This window comes from Arctopsyche grandis, chromosome 4, assembly GCF_051622035.1.
Source record: "Arctopsyche grandis isolate Sample6627 chromosome 4, ASM5162203v2, whole genome shotgun sequence".
NCBI classification, from domain to species: domain Eukaryota; kingdom Metazoa; phylum Arthropoda; class Insecta; order Trichoptera; family Hydropsychidae; genus Arctopsyche; species Arctopsyche grandis.
In genome coordinates, this window is record NC_135358.1 from 15,315,400 (window position 1) to 15,339,564 (window position 24,165).

The 24,165-nt window shown below is 32.5% G+C and overlaps 4 protein-coding genes across 4 annotated transcripts in view; 2 read left to right on the forward strand and 2 right to left on the reverse strand.

Moving 5' to 3' along the window:
• LOC143910599 (uncharacterized) overlaps positions 1 to 10,694 on the forward strand; it is an 87,032-nt gene extending 76,338 nt beyond the window's left edge. Inside the window, exons 4-9 of the mRNA XM_077429136.1 lie at positions 7,310 to 7,513; positions 7,625 to 8,203; positions 8,276 to 8,518; positions 8,596 to 8,854; positions 8,925 to 9,127; positions 9,242 to 10,694. Coding sequence (XP_077285262.1) covers positions 7,310 to 7,513; positions 7,625 to 8,203; positions 8,276 to 8,518; positions 8,596 to 8,854; positions 8,925 to 9,127; positions 9,242 to 9,762 — 2,009 coding nt within the window. The 3' untranslated portion in view covers positions 9,763 to 10,694. The remainder of the gene's footprint in view (positions 1 to 7,309; positions 7,514 to 7,624; positions 8,204 to 8,275; positions 8,519 to 8,595; positions 8,855 to 8,924; positions 9,128 to 9,241) is intronic.
• Positions 10,695 to 12,261: 1,567 nt separating this feature from the next.
• On the forward strand, positions 12,262 to 13,819 carry Surf1 (surfeit locus protein 1). The gene is made up of 5 exons (XM_077429018.1): positions 12,262 to 12,488; positions 12,559 to 12,680; positions 12,750 to 12,944; positions 13,017 to 13,190; positions 13,273 to 13,819. Exons 1-5 carry the CDS (start codon positions 12,366 to 12,368, stop codon positions 13,481 to 13,483), a joined length of 825 nt encoding a protein of 274 aa, XP_077285144.1. The 5' UTR covers positions 12,262 to 12,365; the 3' UTR covers positions 13,484 to 13,819.
• Sirt6 (sirtuin 6) lies at positions 13,577 to 15,544 on the reverse strand. The gene is made up of 6 exons (XM_077429017.1): positions 15,401 to 15,544; positions 15,136 to 15,263; positions 14,822 to 15,064; positions 14,566 to 14,739; positions 14,344 to 14,467; positions 13,577 to 14,259 (listed from the first exon to the last, which is right to left on the reverse strand). The coding sequence occupies exons 1-6, from the start codon at positions 15,464 to 15,466 to the stop codon at positions 13,729 to 13,731; spliced, it is 1,266 nt and encodes a 421-aa protein (XP_077285143.1). The 5' UTR covers positions 15,467 to 15,544; the 3' UTR covers positions 13,577 to 13,728.
• A 2,025-nt stretch (positions 15,545 to 17,569) lies between these two features.
• Positions 17,570 to 18,119, reverse strand: LOC143911018 (immediate early response 3-interacting protein 1). Its single transcript, XM_077429721.1, has 3 exons — positions 17,989 to 18,119; positions 17,759 to 17,863; positions 17,570 to 17,685 (listed from the first exon to the last, which is right to left on the reverse strand). The coding sequence occupies exons 1-3, from the start codon at positions 18,074 to 18,076 to the stop codon at positions 17,630 to 17,632; spliced, it is 249 nt and encodes an 82-aa protein (XP_077285847.1). The 5' UTR covers positions 18,077 to 18,119; the 3' UTR covers positions 17,570 to 17,629.
• Between the last annotated feature and the right edge of the window lie 6,046 nt (positions 18,120 to 24,165).

Sequence of the window (24,165 nt, forward strand, 5' to 3'; positions counted from 1 at the left end):
ACACCTATAGAGAGTAGGCTTTCTTTGATATACCGATAAATTTTAACTCAAATCTAGCCTAACTTAACTTGAGGCGCCTTATAATGGTAATAACACCCGGTATGAGATGTTCTTGTGGTTTCTAGCTGTAATGGGTCTATCATGTCGTTGTAAATTCATACGATCTTATTATTTCGACAAGTTTTACATAAATTTCTTCAGATATGGGGAATCATTGTCAAACGTATCACTGTCAAACCTATGTCAACACAAGGATAATATATCACCGAAAACACTCTAGATGGCGAGTTTTGTCAAGGATCGCGATGGCATAGATTAGGCGTGCTAGCTTTTTTTGCATGTGCAAAACTATTAAAATATACGCGTGCAGCGTACGAATCTGTATCTGCACCTTAAATGTCTATTAACTGTGACTTGATGCGTTGAAAAATCATACGTTATACAAATTTAAATTTTGATGAATGATTCAAAAAACTAAATATTATAGATACTTAACTTTCTAATCATAAATTTTCACTATTTTTAATTTTAATCGTCCCAAGAGGTCATCGGTCACGGTACATTATTTTTAGAAAACTTTTTTTTTCAAAATATTACAGCATCAATTCAAAGAAAATCAACTTTGATATCATCATTCGAAATATGAACTTTTTTGTATTTTCCCATTAGTTACATATATTACATATATTTACATATGTATGTATTTTTCATAAAATCGAATTTACTCTACATTGTGTATGTACATATATGTACTTAATTCTAATTGTTCAAAATTTAAATAATACAAATAAACTTACAAATTAAATAAAATTTTAAAATTAAATATAATTTTCATTTGTTAAATAAATTTTTGCCATGAACTCATTTAACAGAGTCGTATGCTTTTTGATTTTCTTTTCAAATTATGTAGAATAAAAACATCATTCTTCCTCTCAATCTGCATCGAAGTATTCTAGCTTCAGAAGCTGTGTCATTTCTTTTTTTCATTTTCGTTTTTTAAAGTCGGAAGATTCCGTTCTTTTTCAAAGTTGAATGGAAACGCTTTTTGCGATCCATTATGCTGTCAAACAGCACTTTAGCGTGTCGATTGTGTTTTCCGCAATGGAAATCCAACAATGGTCGCTTTTAGCACTGCCATTCGGTTATCTAATTCGCTTATCTCAAATATTATACGAAATGTATATTTTTATAGGATTTTACAGATGGAAGCGAAACGTCCGTGGCAATTTCGCAGGTGTGTCAGATATTTCGATAATAACAATATGTTTAACCTTATATTCAACAGCGCCATTATCTGAACATCAAAGATACAACACGTAATAATTATTTAAATTGCCGTTCCGTAAACTATTAAACATGCATTCGGAAAAATATCAGTAGCCGTGTGTGAACAGAATTGATCGTTATCGGTACCAATTTCAAAAGCACAAAAGTTTTTCGACTCATTAAAAATTTGAATATAGGGTGAGACCTTATAAAACAAATACTAGTAATACTGTTTATGATTCAATGTTACTGTAATATATTTTTCAACATAAGCAAATGGTTTATATTTATGTATTTTATTGGTATTTGGAATTGTATGTATGTACATATGTATTTTATTTTTAAAATATTTAAAATATTATATACGAACACACATAAGTATATATGTACATACTTATTTACATATATACCAACTATTGTATGTATACCAGTGGCTACTACATCCCGATTCTATACGATCAATGCTATATAAATCATTTCAATTGCAAATAAACTAGGCCACGAAATTGTAGCATACATATTTAAGTTGACTTGGGGTCTTTTTATTATATTTTATTTTTATTTATTTAAATTTATGTTTTACAAAGATGCCATTACGGGCTTACTCCTGAGCGATTATAAATTAAATGGTGACAAATAGAAGGTAAAATGGTGTTGTTAATTTGATGAGGAACCGTTTCAACAATGAAAACCGATAAATAGTCAAACTCTGATATGAAACGATTGTATCACAAATATTCAAGTCTGACCAGCAGCACTGTAAAAATACTCGGAATAAATTATTTTAAATCGAAATCAACCCTGAGCTCAAGCCCGGCAACCTCTCGGTGGTTAGAATCAACACAACCACCGAACTCCAAAACAATGCAAACCAAAATATGTACATCTTGTTTAACAATTAAAAGAAAATTTACTAAAACTACTAAAATTCGTTAAGTCTTAACGGGTCATTACATATTCACAATTTTACTTATATTAATCATTTAAAAGCCCAAACGTACGGTAAATGAAAATATGTGTGTCGATATGAAGATGTTCGCTACTGGCGACAACGCATTAACACTTTAACCTCACGCGTTGTAAATCATAACGACAGTTACGTAATTAATTACACGAAAGTGCGGTAATAACGTTTTTGAATTCGCTTTGCAAAAATCAACATAACTTCCTCGTGGTCGTTGCGCAATCGCGTCTATCTCGGATGCAACGGCCTCATACATACATACCGATCACAATAAATTCGACAAAAAAGTCATCAATGATCCGTACAAAATATTTGGAACGAACGTTTATGTAAATCACCGCACTATAATTGAGCACACGCAGGTACGAAGTTACGCCGTAATTTCATATCGTCGGATAATGCCTCTACGTATGTACATCGTTTTTAATGGTTTATATACAGTGGATTAATCTTGGGCAACTTTTGAGTCGGATGACTTTTACCGTGCGGTCAAATTACGACACGGTAAATTGTTCGTCCAAAGCTCGTAATGAGCTTCGACGATTATTTAGTGTCACAGTTCGTTCGCCACACTAGGGAAAGTTCGCTAATTTAAAACAAATCGTTGTAATGCGTCATCGATTTCGCCGAATCGTAACAGAGCTCTTATCAGCTCCATGGAAAAAGTGACATCATCTGGGATCTTGGAAGTACATTTATAGTATGAATGTAATACGTAGTGAGTGACCATCTGTACTCTTATTGTACATTTTTGGAATTAAAAAAAATAATGATTCCTACATATACACACATATATACATATGTTGGTAACATGTAATACGATGTTTAGACAGTGCGGCGCTCCCAGTATTAAACAATGTTTTCAAAACGCTCAACGAGTCTCATTTTTTTGTACCGTTTATGTTTCCTGACAACCAGATTTATATATTTTAAAGACTTTTAATGAACATATAAATATAAGGATTTATGAAAGAAATAATAAATATTAGGATTTATGCTTATTTTAAAAAAATATGGAATAAATTAATGGGAAAATATCTATATATATAAAAATCAATGTTTGTCTGTCTATCTGTCTGTCTGTGTGTCTGTCGACTGTGTGTCTGTCTGTCTGTCTATCTCGAATAGGGTCCTAAACCAAAAAACTGATTACGATGGAAATTTCAGGATTTGTTGTATGCATGTCCGGAAAGATTACTGTGAAAAAAAGAGAAAAAAAACCTCTTAATAATAATATTCGTAATTACGATTTTATTGACGCGAAAGTATGAAGCGCCAGTGTGTATTTAAGGAAATGTTTACGTTGGTAACCAACTTGCGTGCACGCATTGCCAACGTACAAATACATTACGTACCACTCATACCAACCTGACATTACGCACCACTCATAACAATCCTACATATCTATATAAATCAATGTTTGTCTGTCTGTCACGTATGCGTTCCTATACTAAACTATAATTTAATTTGATTATTAAGTATTAATTTGAAACTGAAACATTCACTTATCGAAACGGGAATTGCATGGGCTATTGTACGATGGAACTTTCAGGATTTATTTTATGCATGTCCGGGAAGCTTACCGTGAAAAAAATCGGCCAAAACCGGGAACGGAAACGGGAAAAACGGGAATGACTGGCATGGTAACGCAATAATTTCAAATGTTCTTCAACGTTATTGCAACGCATCCGACAAATGGGAACGGGAACGGGAATTGCATGCGTTATTGTAGCATTGCAACGCATGCCGGGTTCAGTTAGTAGCTTAATAATAATAATGGTCACTTTAGAGACCGAACTGGGCAACTGCTTTATATTTTTCACGGAATTATAACAATTTATAAAATTTAAATTATGTTTTAAACAAGAAGAAGACGATTATTATTAGTACGAAATCAATAAACATATAAAACATATTTGCAATTAATATTTTCTATGAACCGCGAGGACCAAAATTCTCCCTCTGGATAATTAAAAAAAAATAGTGCATGTGTCAAGGATATATTTAGGTTGGAAGAAAATAACGTTGTTTAGTATATACCCGTTGTTTAGTATATTTTTAGATATTATTTAAATTATATATGTATACTATGTTATATATTTAAATTTAATAAAAATTTAAATAATTATAAAATTTAAATTTTATTAAACTATCAAAAATGAAATAATCCATATCGTTATCAATATATGTATATTATTATCTATTAATAACTATATCATTATTAATATATACATATATGATTATCCCTATGAGATCCCCTGATTAAGACTAAGCGTCAATTCGTCTGATGGAGAATGTGCTTAATTGCTTGTATTAAAATAAGAACAATTATTTACAAGTTAGGTATAGTTGATTATATGTATATATTTAATAATATACTTACATATCATCAACTATTTACTATCTACTGTTGGATGTACTATTTATCTTCCTACTATTCTTGTGCAACTTTCATACATAAGTACATACATTAAATTCCACGCATTCCTTCTTCTATGTAGTATGCACTATGTATGTACATACTATGTACATACATACCTACTTAGGAAGTATTCTTATTTGAAATCATATTCCGCTGAGTATATATAATTCGATCATTTCGTATGAAAAAATGTGGCCAACTACCACCTAGCTAAAATTGTAATTATATGTAAATGTATCGTATTAAAGTGAACGCCGTACATATACCAGAGTGTGCATATTATTACATACGACACAATTTGCAAATGTGACGTTAATCGTTCACGTGCGATATTTACACCGAAAAGCTGTCGCGTTTCATAAGGGCTTATGACACAAAAACACACACACACACATTCAGAATAATTGCACCACGCCCTTTTTGAAGTGAGTAACTTGCGACGCAAAGTGCATAGGAGCTTTCGAGTCGACTTGAATTATAGACTAGTAGGCAGTAGGTGTGACTGAATAATTCGTATGTTGCACATGCAACATACATACATTATTGTTAATATATGCATTCTAATTAAAATCTACGTTTAATGTAGGTATACAGGTATATGTGTGTATATGTTTATTTATTTAACAATATGCTGTAATGATGTATTGAAAATCATGGTTATTTCATCTGAGAGTCATTAATCATATAATATGTATGACGATGGAAGACGCGCGCTCGTGCAATTTTCAATTAAAATGCGATTACTCTTTTACGATCTGTGTCAGGCGTCGGTAATCTTTTTGCGTTTAAAAGTTTAAGGGTATCGATATTGTTTTTGATCTGATTCACTTACTTTCATACGAGTCGCATTCTAGTCACGGAAGATGTTGCATACGTAGTTGTATTTATTTATATGTGTGTAGTCGACTGTGTTTCCTTCAGAATAGAAAGTCAATACGAATTAATGCAATAATGGTAAACCGCGTTTTAGAAAACGATTCACCCGGTAAAATGATGAGTTTTGCAATACCTGGTGTAGCGAGTATGGTCGAACATTGTGTGTGCGATTTAGAATGCATTTGTGCGCGTTGAGATTTACGATTATGCATTTTCAAACGTAGACGTCATTCAATAACAACGCCATGGATTCTTATATGAAATGATCTATCGTGTTATTGCAAAATGTTTATAGAAATTGTATCATAAAATAAAGTATATCAAGTTGGTAATGAATGGGGAAAATCTTTGGGTTCAATATAAAATTTACTAAAATTAGTTGAACATCAGATATTGTAGAAGATGTCACACATGTCACGTCGCCCAGATGTCGCCTCTTCCACATTTTGCGTCGTCCTCTTTGACTTGTCACCCAGTAGGACTTTCGTCGACTTTTTTATTTAAAATTTATATTTTACAGCCATTACAGGTTGACCCAAAATGACACCTATGGTTTTAAGCTTGTATTATATTCGAATAGTGGTTACAAATAGTTGGAAGGTTGGTTGCCAAATTTGGTGAGGGAGCATTTCAACAAAGAAATAAGATAGGTTGTCAATCTCTAATAGAAAACGATCAACTTGCTGTGTGAGCAGCAGAAATGCACAAAAGCTTAGAATAAATTATTTTTAATCCAGATCAAATTAGTGCCCGAACCCGAGACCTCTCAATAGTTAGCATAACGCTACCACCGAGCTATACTGGTTGTAAATATCAGGCCAGTCCATAAGTTCGTGCGCATTTTTAATTAGTGAAATGACTGACAGGAAATATTTAAATGAAAAATGACGTAAGACTGTTCCATGGGATGAATCCATCCTTTAACGATAATTGGACACAAGGCGCATCTACCTGTTAGGCCTTCCTGGTATATATTATACTAGTGGTTTTAACCGGATTGGCTCGGTATTTTTAATATAAAGAGCTTAAACATGGCAAAACAATCTAATAGTAAACATTCATTTGTTTTTTTATTAAATTTATTTATTTGAAAAAAAATAATACTCAACGATGTCGATATCGCCGTCATAGAAACATTGATTTGTTTTCGATGTTTCCAACAAACCTTACATACAAAGTCTCTTTCGAAATTATATATTAGATATTCATATGCACATATATGTATGTAGCTACAATATGTATTAAATAAAATATCACACATATACATACATACATATATTAAATTTCCAAATTAAACATAATTTATTTATGAATATTGCAGTGCCCCTGCATCTCTGAATGAGCCGCTACCGATTTGATAAATCATCCAATACATTTAGCAAATAAGAAATATATTTAAGTCGTCATTTTTGACGGGGCGATACACTATGAGTTACGCGGTTTAATTGCACGTTTAAATCACTCCGGTCTCATATCTAATATGCCCGAAGGCAAATAGCGCACACCACATACTACATACATACTGAAAAAGTCATATTCGCACGATTTGCGACCCAACAGTATTATAACCATGCTTCCAGTTTCCCAGTAATCTACTATGTAACGCGATCCACTTTTTTCATCTCGTTTTATGATATTTCAGACGTATCCGATCGAGTTTGGGCCGCTCGAGGCGTCTGAATCGATTAATCGATCGACTGGTGTCGGGCTTCTAATCGATGCATTATTAAAATGTTGACCCAAGGAGAAAGTATAGATAAAACATCGTTTTCCTATTACAGAAATGAGTCCTTCGGTTTTGGTGTACGATGATGTCAACTCTACTACTGAGTGGTTGCAAGAAGAGGAGCAGTCGTTCAAGCAAGAAGGAACAGATTCGGCAGGCATTAAAGATGGTGGATCGTTTTTGGATAATAATTCGATTGAACCGGGAGGTGGTAGATCATCTTCGAATCCTTCACAACATACTACTATCGACGATAAAGGTTAATCATGAACGATTTCTAATCATTCAACATAAACTAAGAGTTAATTATTTAGATCATCGCTGCTTATACAAAAGGTTAGTATTAACTCAAGTTTTTTTTATTTTATAGGGCTATTTCACTTTGGATATGTCGACGGTGGAACAGATGATGACGATGTTGATGAGTTTGTTAAACTCCTCCCTCCATCCAGTTCTGAAAAATCCCACATTGAAGTCAAACTCAATACACCTACGACTCCATCTCCTCCCGTATTTCCAACAAACATATCACCATCGGTTCAGTATGGAAATGAGCACCAAGATGACGGTTCAAATGAGAAGAGGACACCGAAGAAGCCGATTCTTCAGCATCCCGTCACTGATATATACGACGATAAGTTCTTGACGCAGACCTTCGCCATATTTTACAATCGAGATGCTGCAGAATCCACCACTGGAGATTCTCACGAATCTTCCTCTGAGAAGGCGGAAGAAGCTGTCAAGCACGAAGAGGAACTAAATGCGCCTACGTTCACTTCTGGCCATCAAAATAGCTTCGGTTTATCGATTGAAGAAGCTGGGAAGATTAAGTCGACCACGCAAGCTGCAATCTACAATACCAAAGTATCACCAACTTTACCCACAGTTACTGGAAATAATAAAATAAGGAGCACAACTGTTAGAAGCAGATGGAATACTACCGAAGACGGTGATGTATAATTTATTAGATAATGTCTACCTTGAAATTTCTTATATTATAATGCGAATGTTTAAATTTTAGGTATGTGTCATTCGACTCGTCTTTCTATGTGCCGTGGTGTCCTACCATATGATTTGACTACACTTCCTCTTGTGGCTGGAATCACTACCTTCCAAGAATTGGATGCAGCAGTTCCTTACTTCGACTACATTTTAAGATCAGGATGTAGTCCAAGATCTAGACAATTCATCTGCTCCTTACTAGAGCCTGAATGTAAACCAAAGGGTATGAAGATACTGCCTCCTTGCAGGAGGTCTTGCAAAGGTAAATGATTTTTACTACGAATAAATTAAGTATGAATTCTGATTAGCTTGATTATTTATGTGTATTATAATTTTTAGCGATTGCCGAGTCTTGCCAAGAAGTTATAGCCGGGACGTTGGAGCTTTCGCAAATTTTCAACTGCCAGCAATACCCAGAACATGAGTCTGAGTGTGTGACGCTGGCTAGAGGAGCTCACTGTTTGACTGGAGAGTTCCGATGTCCTTTGGATGGATCTTGTGTTCCTCTCCACTGGCGATGCGATAACATCAGTGATTGTCCCGGTGGTACTGATGAACTTCAGTGTGACGATTTGTCTTGTGCTCCTGCTGAATTCCGGTATGACACGAGTTGATTCTTAATCATTTTTCTTTGTTTTAGAGTGGGTATTCAATTGAAATTTGTTTAGATGTGGAGGACGCGGAAGTTGTATTCCCGAGGAATGGGTTTGCGATGGACATCAAGATTGTCCTGGAGCTGAAGACGAGGCATCATGTGGACCAGCGGGAGAAGGAGATGTCGTCAGTGCTGCTAGCTTTCATCCGAGACCAGCTCGTGTACCGAGACCTAAGCTTCGACCTCAACCACTTCCAGGCTCTTCAATATATACTGGTAATATGATTGCTTCTAATATCATCATCGTTAAACCGTCCACATATTATATGTGTAGTTGATAATTATCTTTATATCTGATCTTGATTGCCAATCTATTACTTGATTTTCCAGTTACTTCTAAGTCCACCCCGGAATATGAGAGTAGTAAAGAATTATTGATGATGAGTGATTCCGTAATGCCAATGATTAAACCTATATCAACACTAACGTCACGTAAGAAGATAAGTACCGTCACTACAACTACGCCCAGAGTTTACCAAGTGACCAGTTCTTCTTCTTCGATCAGTGTATCTTCTCCTTGTCCAAAGTACGATCCGAGCTGTAAAAGAAACAAGGCTGGTTTGACAAGGACTTCAAACTGTCCTTCCGGAATGAACTGTTCTACAGATCAGAAAAAGAACGACAGTACCATAACTTCCTCTACTAGTACCACTACATCATCAACTGAAGCTAGCAGCACTACCCGTCAAAGTAGCTATGATGATGCTGGTTCTTCGGGCATTTCTCATTCATCACCATGCCCTGCCGGTGAACTAAGATGTGTAGATGGCAGATGCATCACATTCTCTCAATTGTGTGATCACCACACTGACTGTACTGACGGCGCTGATGAGGCTAATTGTTTTGCATAACTCTATTTGTAAATTAGATTATAATCTAAGAAACGAAAACACTGCCAATTTTAATGTTTTGATATATTTTAACAAATCCTATTGTATATTTGTATAGAGGTAAATACCGTGAAATTTCTTCGAAAAATAATCATTTTTAATAAAAATGTTATACTGAATAAGTTGCCAAACACGTAACTTTCATTTAATGTAATAATTTATACAAAGAAAATTGTTTATTTGGTAGAAACAATCAAATGTTTATTAACTACATATATGACACAAAAATCATTGAAAAATAAATAAAAAGAAAGATAATTTATTGCATCGTTTGTAAGAAGTTTTCTCATTATAAAATAAATTTAGAATTTCCATATCATATCATAGATACGATTTTCTTTTATAAGTTGCTTATTACACCTTAATAATATTAATAATAAAAAGTTACCGGTTAATTGTACTCATGCAATACAAACTCCATTAATATAAATATTATGTATATTTATAAGTAAACAAGAAATACTCAAATGAAATATATTATTCTCTGTCTTTAGTACTTAATGTGAATTGTGATGTAAATTTAAGATTACGAACTATGTAAGTGTAATTGTTCGGGTGTGAAACGTGGACATGTTTACATATATATCAACGGGGTAATTTGGCATTAGAAATGTAAATCTGAAGATTTTGTTGTAAGCAAAAGACATTACATATTACTCCCATGATTGCCATTAGTATTATTTTTAAAATTCACCAAGAAGTTTAAATACTTTGTATGCAAATAAATATAATTTACCATAAATTAATTATATCCCTAGCGTATTCAAAATAGTTTTTAATTTATTTGTAAGTTTTATTATGTTGATCCTGGATAGTAATATAGGTTAAATTTTGTTAAATATGTATTATTTACTCTAATGTAAAAACATTTTTCAATAAATTCTATATAAACCAAAATCTATGTATTTTTCTTTTACACATTTTGTATTATGTACATATGTATGTATATAAATTGAAAATCAAAATTAATAATTATAAATTATATACTTTAATTATGTATGTGTGTATCGATTACAAAAGCTTGATATTGCTTTATGTAGATAGCATACAATAATAAAAACCCAATAGCGATATTCAAATGTACATATCAAGGAGAAACATTACAGTCGTTGGCCATGATAAGATCGATGGTCACTCAAATTTTAAAGTTAAAAAATAAGAACCCTATACTATTATTTTGTGCCCTCGATCTGTGCATTACTAACTGATATTAATATGTATATTAATAATAAATAAATTTAAAATGTGATAATTGGTTACTAATCAGCTCCAATGTATATATGTATGTATGTATACGCAGGACCAAGAAGAGGGGGGGAGAGGGGGATCCGGCTGCTTTTAAGGGCCTGCTCTGAAATGGTAAGCGATGTAAGTGAAGCCAGGAAATTCCTGTCTGTCCAGCGGTGACGAATTTGTTGAAGAAATTGTCATAAACAGTCAAGTACTTACATGCAGTGGCGTCGCTAGGGTGGGTGTCACCCCTTAACCCAAAGTCATAAATTTACAAAGGAAAAAATAAAAAAATCTTCTTGAGTGGCAAATATGATACTCTTGGCTTGATAGTCTGAAACATGGCTGCTACGTCCTTAATGGTTCTTGATCTGATCTGGAGTTCAGAATTAAAACGGTCTTCTCTATATTGCAATTTCATGATCATCTAAATTTAAGAGCGCCTATTCAATTGCATGCTTCACTAGGTAACATGATGGCACCACTAGCCATCCTTGAGTTGGATTGCCCTTTATTTTTTTTTTTTTGCATTGTGTTAGAGATATTTCTATGAAATTCAGGTAAACAAACATATTCCCAGACAGCAGGGGCGTCATTTCAGATTTTCCCAGAGCGGGGAACCTAGTACGCTCCGCAACCCCTGGCACCTGCCTTGTAACGCACCTGCTTAGATGTACTTATTAAACGCACAATTAATTTTTATTTTTGATAACTTTTTTTTATATGTACATGTACTTTTTTGGTCACTAAATGAAATTTTCCCCAGTCCCCAAATTTTCTTTCAGCATCTATGTACATAATATATATGTACTTACATAATACGATGTGTACAAGTCTGTTACCGAGAGTTGAAAGACGCTCTGTACCTTTTGCGCACTTCTGGATGAGAACGAGAATGCGCCAACTTTCTGTAATAGACCTGTACCTACATAGGTATATTTGTTTTCTATACATTTAAAACCGCTTTATTTAAATACGTCATCGTGGGATGAAAACATTACAGTGTTTATCTAGAGTTATAGGCTTTTGTCTTTCATAGTTAAGAAATATGAAATTTGTGAGTACTGAGAGCCTCAATGGTGTCAGCATGCAATAACTGACTAGCTGATAGTAATGCAATATTTTCCTCTCAATTAGCATTAGTGAATTATTTTAGTTCAAAAGGCAATAACTACATATAACCGACTAACATCTGTGGCGTTTTCCGATGTTATAGTTTCTGACAAAAATAGTTACATAAGTTTCTGGTCATAAAATGATGTACTACGACCATTCGTGGAAAATTTGACATTCGGCTAATAGTTAACCTTAAAATTAGACACCAAACAAAAATTATGTTTCGGATGTGGCGTGTGTCAACACCTTTAATTCAAAATTTTAATCAAATTAGGTATCAATCAACCAGACGGCGATTTGCCCCACAAGAACAAACAGATTATATAAAATGGCTTTTACTGGTATTTTTAAACTGCTTTATTGTTATCGTATAATAAATTACACCGAATTCACTTTAATATTTTAATTTAGACAATACCGGTTACATCGTTCGGCTTGGGGTGCTGGCAAGTGAGACGCCGAGAATGGAAAGTAAATCTTATAAAAGTATTGGAAGAAAAAACTAACAGTGAACCCATCGATTTTCCAGAAGAGTATGCCAATGTTGTGATATTTTATACTATCTGATATTAGTTTTAGAATTAAAATTATTAAAATTTCAGCCTTTGGGAGCTGAATATGCTGGAATACTGTCCAGTTAAAGTGACAGGTCATTTCCTACACGATAAAGAATTTGTGATAGGCCCACGGGCTCTAATCGAAAAAGGTGGTAGCATGTCAGGAGGTTCCATCATATCAAGTTCATCAAAAAATCAAGGATTTGTAGTCATTACACCATTCCAACTTAAAGATAGAAAGTAAAACAGTTTATATTTCCAATGAAATTTTATCTAATGAATATGTTAATACTGAAAATTATTTTGAACTAGGGAGATTATTATGATAAATAGAGGATGGGTACCACCAAAGATGAAAATGCCAGCCGATAGACCCGAAGGGCAAATTAATTACGAAGTTGAGATCATAGGAACTGTAAGAAGTAATGAAAAACGCCCTACATTCGTACCGAAAAATATCCCCGAAAAAGGAATGTGGTTCTACAAGTTAGTTTCCACATGTTTAATAGATGCAATGAAATTACACATGTCATTTGATAAAGTATTGAATAATTTAATGAATTTCTAGGAATCTAGATGAGATGGCAGTTATAGCAGGATCTGCGCCAGTTTTATTAGATGCAAGAGGAACTAATGATGTACTCAAAGGCTGGCCAATACCTAACCAGACCAGAGTGACATACCGCAATGAGCATTTCGCCTATCTTGTCACTTGGTTCAGTTTATCTGCATTTACCACTTGGATGTGGGTTCGGAAATTTGTTTATAAGCTACGCTAATTTATTTACACTTTCTATAGCTCTATCTATTATATTTGTATAATATTAGGTTAGGTGAATGTATAATAGATGAACAAATAAAAGATCATACTTCATACATTACAAATAATTTTATTTTACAAAACATTTATATTATTCTAGTGCGTGTCATGAATTGGTGTGCAAACAAAAACAGTCGCAACTTTCATGTTTAACATAAACTTGAATTTCAGTTGATTGGAATCGTATCGTAGGCTGAGATGTTATCATGTAACGTTTGTTAAATTTTGTGTAATCGTATCTACTTTGGAATCAACGTCAGTAATAAAATTATCCACCTTGTCGTTCGAAATTTTAATTTCAGTTTTTATTACATTTTCTTTGATCGATTCACTCTTATTTGTGTCGTCCATACATTCATCAACGATAATTTCGTGTTTTATTATTTTGGGAATGTCTATCATTGGCAATATTTTGCAATCACGTAAAGTATCTTTAACACATACTTTGGTTACATCATTTTCTTTCTTGATTTTTTTATTTTTAATCTGAGATTTCTGAACGGGTTGTGATTTTTTTACTAACACGCGTTTTTTTGAAACACCATCACACTGTTTTTTAAATAATGTCCGAGTTTGTTTCAATTGTTGTTTACTTATTGTCCATTCATGAATATCACATGACTTAGTAGGATCCATTTCACGGTTATATTCTGGTATTTTCTTATCTAAATTTGTCATTATATGTTGTAAAATCTCATCAACATAACTGTTAATAATAAGATCAGCTTTGTTATCCTTAAAAATTGAACATTGAATAAAATTTATAATGTAATTAACCATGAATGCACATAATACAGGTACAGAAATATAAAAACATACGTGTTTCGTAGGTTGAAGATTGCATACAACTAATTTTCCTCCATATCTCAATGTATTTAGTGGTAAATTGCCACTCGGAACAATTTGCAAAGTGGTGCCAAGGCAAATACTCAGATCAGCAATGCTGAAATATTACAATGTGTAATTTGCACTGTTTAATATGCACAATATAATATGTAATTTGCATTTCAAACCACAAAAGTTGAAAGTGTGTTAAATTACCTCGTTACCATATCGGCCATATCCAAATCATCATCGGGTAAACTGTGCTCCCAATCTAAAATTGTATCATGTAGTTTTCCTCGACACAACCGCCCGCTAGACCTTTCGCCGTGACATGGTTTTCCAACAGATTTTTGTCCAACAGTTGGAGCTGGAGATGATCTCACAAATTGACTTAAAATGATAAGAGTTTGACAATATATTAAATAAACAAAAATTAAATATAATTATTATAAGCACAAATATTATGTATTACCGTTTACAAATATTACATTGATCAACAAACATATTTCCATGTAATTCAGCCATATGTGATCGAGGGATACCTGATTTTAAGTGAAGCCCGTCAATATTTTGGCTAATGACATAGTGTATCACATCGTCTTCGATTAATTTCCTTAGCGCCATGTGTGTAGCAGTAGGTTTTGCATCGTTAAATGAAATGTTGATATCAGGTTTCAATCCTTTTTCTTCCAAAGTCCAAACACCATTAGGTCCTCTGAAATTAATTATAATTATGTTTGAATTTAAATATAATCAATATTCGAAATGAAGGATAAAGTGCAATACCGAAAATCTGGAATCCCAGCAGAGGTACTTATACCAGCACCAGTGTGGATCACGATATATTTAGACTCTTTTATCCATTGAGTAAGGGTTTCACACTTTTCTTTTAGAGTTTGAGGTGAATCAAATTTCTGAAATTCGATGAGAAAATAAAAATTCATTCATTCATTGAAAAATAACCTATGTTTTATATTAGGCTCTGGGTTCAATTAAAAAGTAACAGCTTTCTATTTCGACTCCAAACTAAAGAAATGAGTTGTTTTGAAACCTCTGCAGCACCCAGTATCCCTTTATGAGCATATGGAGATAATCCATCGGCGTAAGAACAAGACATTTTGGCAGTTGAATCGACGCCGACATTTGACAGTTCCTGTTGTATCAGTCATACCAACTGTGTCATTAATTATTGAATAAGTCGATAGTGAACGAGGCTGAGGTTGAAGAAGAGGAAATGGTACAGTCACTGGCCATGAGCGTAATAATTTTAGTAATGTTGTTTAGTAGTCCAAGGAATTCCTCAGGAATCATAGCCTTCTCACTAGACGTATCTACAAACCGGACTCCCAGTGATAACTGTTCTGTTCCTAAGATATCTGCTGTTTCATCGGCTATGATCGAGAATCCAACAGCATTGTTAGCAGCTTTTACAATGTCTTCTCGCAGAGCTTGTTCAGACAAATTGATCAAATCATTCTGCGTTCGGTGTGATGTGTAACGTGCATTTCCAGCAGCTGTATCAAAATGGTTTTTTAAAATACTGTCTCCTCCCTCAATTGGATACGAATAAAGTTGTTCGACATTTCCTTTGGTGCTATCTTTCCCACAAATTGCCAAATCATTTGTTCCGCAAAATAAGATTCTGTCTCTTTACACTTTCTTTATGCTAACACGAAGTGATTTAAAATAAAAGTAACATTATTTGAGTATTTTCAATCAATCCAGGGGGGCGGCAAGTGCCCCCCTCCCCCTGCGGGTGCCCATGTCACTGGCTACTTGGATTTTAAAGTTTAAAAATAAAAACTCCGGGACATTATTAGTATTTGTTACCATCAATCAACGTGTATTATTTTAATACAAACGACTATCGCGTGGTAAGAAATTATATAATACTATCAGTAAGTAATACACAAAGTTTTTTAACTGGACGGTTCCTCTTTTTTCATATTTCACGACTACTTTATCGTTTTCCATTGTATAAAAATTATTAATATAATTTTAATATTGATTAATCATAAATTTATTATTCATAGCCAAAAAATTCAATCCTACATCAAAATCGTGATAATATGAAAATTATAGATATCTGATTTGACTGTATAAAAATACAATACTTTTGTTTATGGGTCCATAATAGGGATATCATTTTGGGTTCGGTGATTACTGGTCACAAAGTCACTAAAATCTCTATAACGGAACATCTGGCAGCCGAAAAGTCCATCATAGTAACGATAAATTTCATACTAACGAGAACTTGAGTGCCAAATATTGTGTATTCGCGATTTTCATGGCAAAAATTGTCCTTGTGACCACCGCAATATGACGAATAGTCCAATTAACTTCATTTTGGTTCACAGGGGCCTACCCCCACTAGATTTGAGTTTTTTAACTCTCATCCGATTTTTGTAAAAAAAAAAACATGGTCAGTCTACTATAGGACGAGTAGTGAAGAAAATTGGTGGACCATTGAAAAAAAATTGGTAACATCACATGGTTAATATTTTTTTAACTTTAAAATCCATGTTGCCAATGAAGCATAGGTTAAGTTATTAATGTTTCCCCTATTAATTTTATTTGAATATTATCAGGATGCTTAACACAAAAAAAAATAATCAAATGTTTTGACCCGATGTGGGTTACGTACAAAACTTTTATTCCCAAGAACGTGGTGAAACGTCGTTCCGGCACTTTTTTTTCACGGTATTTTAATGTTTTAAAAGCAATTAGAAGAAACAATATTCGTGCGTACATAATCACAATCCATATTTATATAAATGGCCAAAATTATAAAATATGGTGTCCTTATGAAATATGGATGGATTCGAAATTGGCACACTGATGTTGTGAAACAATAAGAGATGATTTGCCATATGAAAATTTATGTATGTACATTATGTTTTTACATAAGGCTTCAATTGTATGTTACATTTGTATTTGTTTATTTAACTTTAGATTTGACATGTATATTAAATAAAAATAAAATATATGACAAATTTTGTTTCTTGACATAGGAAAATCTGCCTTAAATTTCATTTAAATGATATTCGAGTATAAATTTTCTTTGGTAAAATGTTAGCAAGAAGTGCGTTCCGGTAACTTTTTTTCAAAAGAAAGCCTTGACTACATACATCCCATAACCATTCCAACAAATATACAACATTTTCAAGATATGTATGCTGTTTATCAAAAAAAGAACATTACTGAAATAGTTAATTTATTATTATATAAAAATATTTATAATATTCCCGATGTATGTAAAAATAAATTAGTGACGATTCCTCTATCCCAGTAGCAACTTGAAGAATATTGCAATAATGTTGAGAAATATCAAAGGTACTGCAAAGAAATAAAATTTATAAACAATATGTAAGATATTTAAAACAATTTTAATCCAAAGTTAAATACTTACTTCTGGTAACAGTTCTAATGGAATGAATCAAATTTAAAATTTGTCCTTTAAAAGTGGGTTGATCTCCATAGCCTTGAGTCGTCTGATTAGTGCTTCCCCAGCCAACTAAAATAAATAAAATTTATAGATACAAATAATTGACAATATTATTCTTACAAAGTGAATTTGTTTAATTTTTATAGGTTAAATTGAAATATTTTTTATTCACTTATAAATTTTGAGAAAAATACCTTTTGACAAAAATCTGTTTTCATTTAGAATGCAAATAGCATTTAAACAAAGCAAAGAGGCTTCAAAGAGACTCCAAAGCGTGAACATTTTGAGTGACGTTTAGAGCTTTGACGTTTAACTCGATCGTAAGACTACAAATTCCAACCATTATTCCAGTCTACCAATTTATGTAGATATGTGCACTATTTTAACAAACTTTTTTTATTGGTTTCATTATATCACGAAGTTGTGTTTTACATCACTTTAGCACAAGTAAAAGAGACACATTTTTTTTCTTGAAAAAGTCTTCATAAATATATACATACATATATCTAGATTTTAAGATATTTATAATTATTGGCTACTAATAATATACACAATTCTAATTTATTTAGTAACCCAAGTCTTCTCTATCTTTTTTTTATATATGTCAGGTGAAGAAATTGCAATTTATTTATTATTCAATTTTGTATTATAAAAATCCCACAATTTTGATGAGAAAATAAATTCAATCAATGGTCTAAAGATGGCTCTTTCACAGAAATAAATTGTGTCACTTAAAAAAAAAATTCGAAATGAAAATTATTATTTATGAACATATTATATTATAAAGGGGAAATATTACATATATTCATGGACCAGTGCTTATTGGGTCGTTGGCTATTTAAATTTAAATAAAAAATCATCACGGAATATATTTTAAGCTCTCACAGTGCTCTCGTTTACTAATAACTGGCAGCAAATGTTGATGGCATTACAGTAATTCAGTCAATTTAGAGAATTTTTTTTCTTTTAATCAAAATGGTCAACAACTATGGCGTAGCCAACGAATATATGTAGTGTTGGCCACGCGCTAGTACACAGACATATGTTTTATAAATCACTTATAGTTTGATATAACATTATGTATGTCTATTTGTATATAAGAAATTAATTACATTAGACTTTTTCATCCGTTTCAAAATTATAATCATTTAAGAGTTATTGATCCGGATCTAAGATGTAGTAAAAAATATGAATACATGATAAATATTTTTAAATTGAGATTGACATTAAGTGTCAATTATTTTTTCTTACAAATTAATACAAGATTGTTATGCTAATAAAAATATGCTAGTAATGTTTAAATCAACATGAAAGGTATTAGGGTAGATAATATTACATACATATACATATGTACATATGTAGGTACAATAAAACTTCTGCAAATTATTTCTGAAAAGCTTTTTTTGGCTAGTACATATAATATATTTGTATAAGTTGAAAATCTATTATTTTTGTTATATGTAATTGTTTATTAATGATCTATAACTAATTCAATATTATACAACTAAAAAGTTATTCAAACTATTATCATGCTGAAAAATACTACAAAACACTCATTAAAAATATTTTTTCTTTCATACTAGATTGTTATTAAAATATATACATACATTGATTTCTTATTTATTTGTTATGAATAAGCATATTTGGATAAAATATTTAGTACCTATGTTCAAAATCCATTATCAATTATTAAAAATTTAACATTCAATGGTATTCACACGTGTACATACATGCTACATACCTATATAAATATACTTGGACATGCTTGGGAAGCTACTTTTCCTAAGATCTAAAGATATGTAGATAGAATTTAGCTTTCTCGCGATCATAATGAAATTTTACAGAAGGTATGTATGACCTCTCGAAATGATCATCATTATAACAACACCTTTCTCTTTTATTTCGCTCTTCACAAACTGCGTGTAAAATATGTACTGAGTTTATGACCTTTCGTTAATTATTAGTAAATAAACATTCGTGTTGAAACATATGATAAGAAGCAATGTTTGTGTGTGCTCACTTTAAACCATAATTTGGCAACCAGGTTTAAAAAAGCACTCGATTATATTACTCAAGTTTTGCACAATTCAATGTAGGCATTGTTTTTACTTAGAATGTATGTATGTACATATGTATATTCACATACATACATACATACGTATGAAATATTTGAACTCGTTAAATCTGAAACTCGGAATATTCTAATGATTACCATTTTCTTTCCCTTTCATGATAGTTATTTCAAATGTATAATATTTTGTGAAAGTGCATTAGAATTCGATTAAATTTTGGTAAATATCTCGCGTTTTCTTATCGACATTGTTTGCACGTCGCCTAAAGAGAGATCCAAAGCAAAATCGGGTCGTTGCGTTATCGACATTTTAAACGAATGAGGATTTGTAGCTGTGGAAAATTTGGCAAACATTGTGATTCTTCGGGTCTCACGATGACCAATTCTCATGTAACAGTGAAAGTTAATTGAAGATGCACAAGACGAGAGAATAGTACAAAAAGAAAAATAGAGACGGAAGGTCATCACAGTGCAATCGATATTCGATCTTCAATTTAAAATATATGCGTTAATAATAACTATAAAAATTAATATTATTTCACTGACCTCAATATGCAAAGTTTGCAATTTTTAAAATTGCGAATGAAATATTTAAAAAATCTTGTACGATTACGAATGAGTTATTTACCATCGGTTCAATTTCGATGTATTATATTATATATCCACCCAATAAAATAAAATAATTCTGCGGGTCATAAAGTCGTTTATTACGCAATACAGAGCTACTCCTCATTATGCGTCCGTCGTATTATTACGCTCATTCTCATTCCGGTAAGCGCACGTTCCGATACATCGAGGATGAAAGTAACGCACGCGTCCGCTTGCTTACTTCCTACAAGCTTTAGCAGAGAAATGGCAATTAATTGCATCAATGATCGAGACTTTTAGAGTGGAGTAATTTGACTCATCCATATGTAAACGTAAACATCATTAAAAAATAAATGATAAATGTACATATGTATCTTTCAAATGCTTTCAATCAAAACCAGAAATGCTATTACGTTTCCATCAACGTGTAAATATACCTATGTACATATAAACGACATTTTGGTGTAACAGATTAATATGTACATCCCGTATAATATTATACATATGTATGTATGTATATGTATACATACATACATATGTATAATATATATACAGTGGAGGACTGGGTCCAAAATCAGTGCTTGCCAGGAGTCAAAGGGGGCCCAACCAATGTTAAAAAAATTAGGTATAGTAAATACATAGGTATGGGTATATACATAATCTTGAGGTTGGAAATGGGCCCGGCAAAATGCAAATGGGCCACGCAAATGTTGAAACTTACATTTCGAGCCTTATAAAAAAAGTTAACCGATCCTTGGGCTGTTAAAGCAGGTATTAGTTGTTTGTGTATATCGTAAGAAATTTGTTTTGTTGAAATACCCAAACTTTAAGTCCCAAAGTGCAATATCCTATAATTTTTTACACACGTGAGATAGTTATAAAGTTATTTAATTTTACTGAGGGCCCATATTTTCTAACAGATAGTGGGGCCCACATTCCATCGGTCATGTTCGCTTGTATGGCCAGTCCGCCACTGTGTATATATGTATGTATATCCATCACAATGACTTCAACTTGTGTACAATTTTAAAGCATCAAAATATAGAGAGAGAGAGAGATTATAAGGCTTCATAAATTGGAATTTGTATTTATGTACATACATAGGTATGTGGAAATTTATTAATATGTTAAACTCAGTGATGTAAAAATGAAGCCTATTTCACAAAATGCTAGATACCCTAGGTTGGGGTTGCTCAAATAATGTTCCGTGGATTGTGCATGCGTGAAATATTATCAAAATCAAAATGCACCTGAAATAGTTTAAACGCATATGTCTATTTTATAACAACTGCCTACCTTATAAAATAACCACGTTGTTCCGTGAAATATTTAATTAACAATCCCGATCGTCCATATATGTAAATAGTATATAGATAATATAATTATCATCATCTCCAACATGCTTCAAATCATATCTATATTGCATAAATATCATCCATCTCATCTCACACATTTTCCTAATTTCGTCTACCCATCTTCCCTGTGGCCTTCATTTTACACTTTTGCATTCTCTCGGGTACTATTCTAGTACTTCTTTTGTCCACCTTTCGTCCATCTTGATGCCACGTGGCTTTCCCATTGCCATTTCATTCTCTTCACTCTATCCACTATACCCACTACTCTTGTCATACTTCTCACTCACGTATTCCGTTTCCAGTATTTCCTCGTCATGCCAAGCATACAGCGTTCCATATAATAATAATAATATTAAATAATAAATGATAATTAATCAATTTCATGTTTATGAAGTAGCTCCATCTAACGAACATACAGAGATGGGCGAAAAAAAGAAGAGGCGGCAGCAAATAAATAATTTGACGATACAAATACACTACGACGTAGGGAGGCTGCTCTCATACTAAGAATGGCCTCAAAATGAGGCACGTACCCTTCTATTTTGAATCGTCGAAGAAGAAGTTTGAGAAATTCCGTCCAAGATTAAACTTATCGTATTTCAGGTTTCCATATTAGCCTTGCATTCATATATCTCAAGAAAATATAATAATAATGAATATACGTGTATGTATGTATGTACATATGTATAATATTTGACATAATTTTTTATTTTGTATTTATTATATGTACATACATACATGTGTAGACTGAAAACTTAGTCATTTTCCATTTATTGATATAAAATTTACTTGCATTCAGGTCAGTACAATGTGACAAATTATGTTCTTATTCAATCTGCAATAAAGGTGTTTTTCAATTTCCTTATTTCGAAGAATGCAAGTTGCATCACATATTCGTGCAATGAAAACTCACGAGAATCTTTTGTGCCAATTAAAACTTTTCTTTCGCATCAATAATACTGCTGCCATTTTCCAGCGAAAATTTATTGTGCAACTTTATTACTAAAGAATTTGATTGTGAATAAGCATGGGGTCAACATCAATTTTATACATGTTGTCATTCCAAGTTATATGTAATTGAGCATATTTTTAATGATATATGTACATATTTTGATAATTTCAATAAATAAATATATATATCGATGATTCGGCAAATACTTGCATATTATGTTTACTTACTTGTATTATGACATTTTTTTTTTCATACTTTAACGAAGTATAATTCAAATTATAAATCACATACTTACCAGTTAGAAAGCTTCTAAAGCTTTTCGTAAACGCGTAAGAAATCTCATCAAGTACTACATTGCTGTATGTACGTATGTACATACGTGGTCATGGTTATAGCTTTGATTTCGAAATTTCGGCAAAATTCCATCTTGCGTATTTAGCTTAATTGCCATTTGAGGAGCGTATAAGAGTTTGCTTACAAAAAAACAACTGAAAAAAAAAAACAACGTATGACTACATAAAAAGTGTTTTCTCTCGATATAAAAAATGCCATGGACATATGTCGTCTCGATGACACTTGAATCACCACGTGAGATGAAATGAATCCACAGGTGTCTAAAGTAGTCGACTGTGAGTCAAATTCTTGCTTGAAAAACGAATTATATGTGTGTTTGTGCAATTTTCAGGACCCAAATTCTGGCTTAGACTGTCTGTCGTGCTCATCATCATCAATCTTCAGATGACTGACGACGTTGATTTGCATTAATCTCACCTTTGTGATTTTTTATTCGTGTCAAATGTCATATTAACTTTTGGACGTCAGTAATTGAATTGAAAGATTTACATACATGCATTCTTATTATATATGTCTAATTATACTGGAATGTAAACCAATTATACCTAATATTTTCATATCATAAAAAGAGCTTTTAGTTGAAGACTAGGAATTCAACGTAAACATTTAAACTATAATATATATCATATGTAATTCTACAGTAATGTATTATATGTACATGTATATATACAATATATGTACTCATCAACCAATCGGCTACTGGTTCAAATCCGGTTTGAAGTGATTAAACGTCCGTAACATATCTTGCTTAGAATTAAACCGTTTAATACTGAGATAACAAAAAATAAGTATTGTATATGTATGAATAATAATGATAAGGCGTCACTTGAGATGACCACTTTTGGTGTCCGAGCTTTCGGCAATCAACAGGAGAGAAAGTGCCGATGAGAATTGTCGAGATGTTGTGGAGATGACTTCTAATTTTCTTCGAAGGCCACCACAATACGAGGCTTTTAAGGCATGAGAATAAAAATTCAATTCGAATCAATCGTATGGGAATGCATTTTGAATATATACACACATGTGATATATTTGATTCATTATATTACAT

Bases quoted from the DNA above. Each gene is read 5' to 3' on its own strand.
- Surf1 (XM_077429018.1), top strand. From the start codon at position 12,366: ATGTTTCGGATGTGGCGTGTGTCAACACCTTTAATTCAAAATTTTAAT. The intron at 12,681-12,749 runs GTATGCCAATGT...TTAAAATTTCAG, and splicing joins CCCATCGATTTTCCAGAAGA to CCTTTGGGAGCTGAATATGC. The intron at 13,191-13,272 runs GTTAGTTTCCAC...ATGAATTTCTAG, and splicing joins AAAGGAATGTGGTTCTACAA to GAATCTAGATGAGATGGCAG.
- Sirt6 (XM_077429017.1), bottom strand. From the start codon at position 15,466: ATGTCTTGTTCTTACGCCGATGGATTATCTCCATATGCTCATAAAGGG. The intron at 14,740-14,821 runs GTAATACATAAT...TATCATTTTAAG, and splicing joins CAATGTAATATTTGTAAACG to TCAATTTGTGAGATCATCTC. The intron at 14,260-14,343 runs GTATGTTTTTAT...TCAATTTTTAAG, and splicing joins ATCTTCAACCTACGAAACAC to GATAACAAAGCTGATCTTAT.
- LOC143911018 (XM_077429721.1), bottom strand. From the start codon at position 18,076: ATGTTCACGCTTTGGAGTCTCTTTGAAGCCTCTTTGCTTTGTTTAAAT. The intron at 17,864-17,988 runs GTATTTTTCTCA...TATTTATTTTAG, and splicing joins AAACAGATTTTTGTCAAAAG to TTGGCTGGGGAAGCACTAAT. The intron at 17,686-17,758 runs GTAAGTATTTAA...ATTTCTTTGCAG, and splicing joins CATTAGAACTGTTACCAGAA to TACCTTTGATATTTCTCAAC.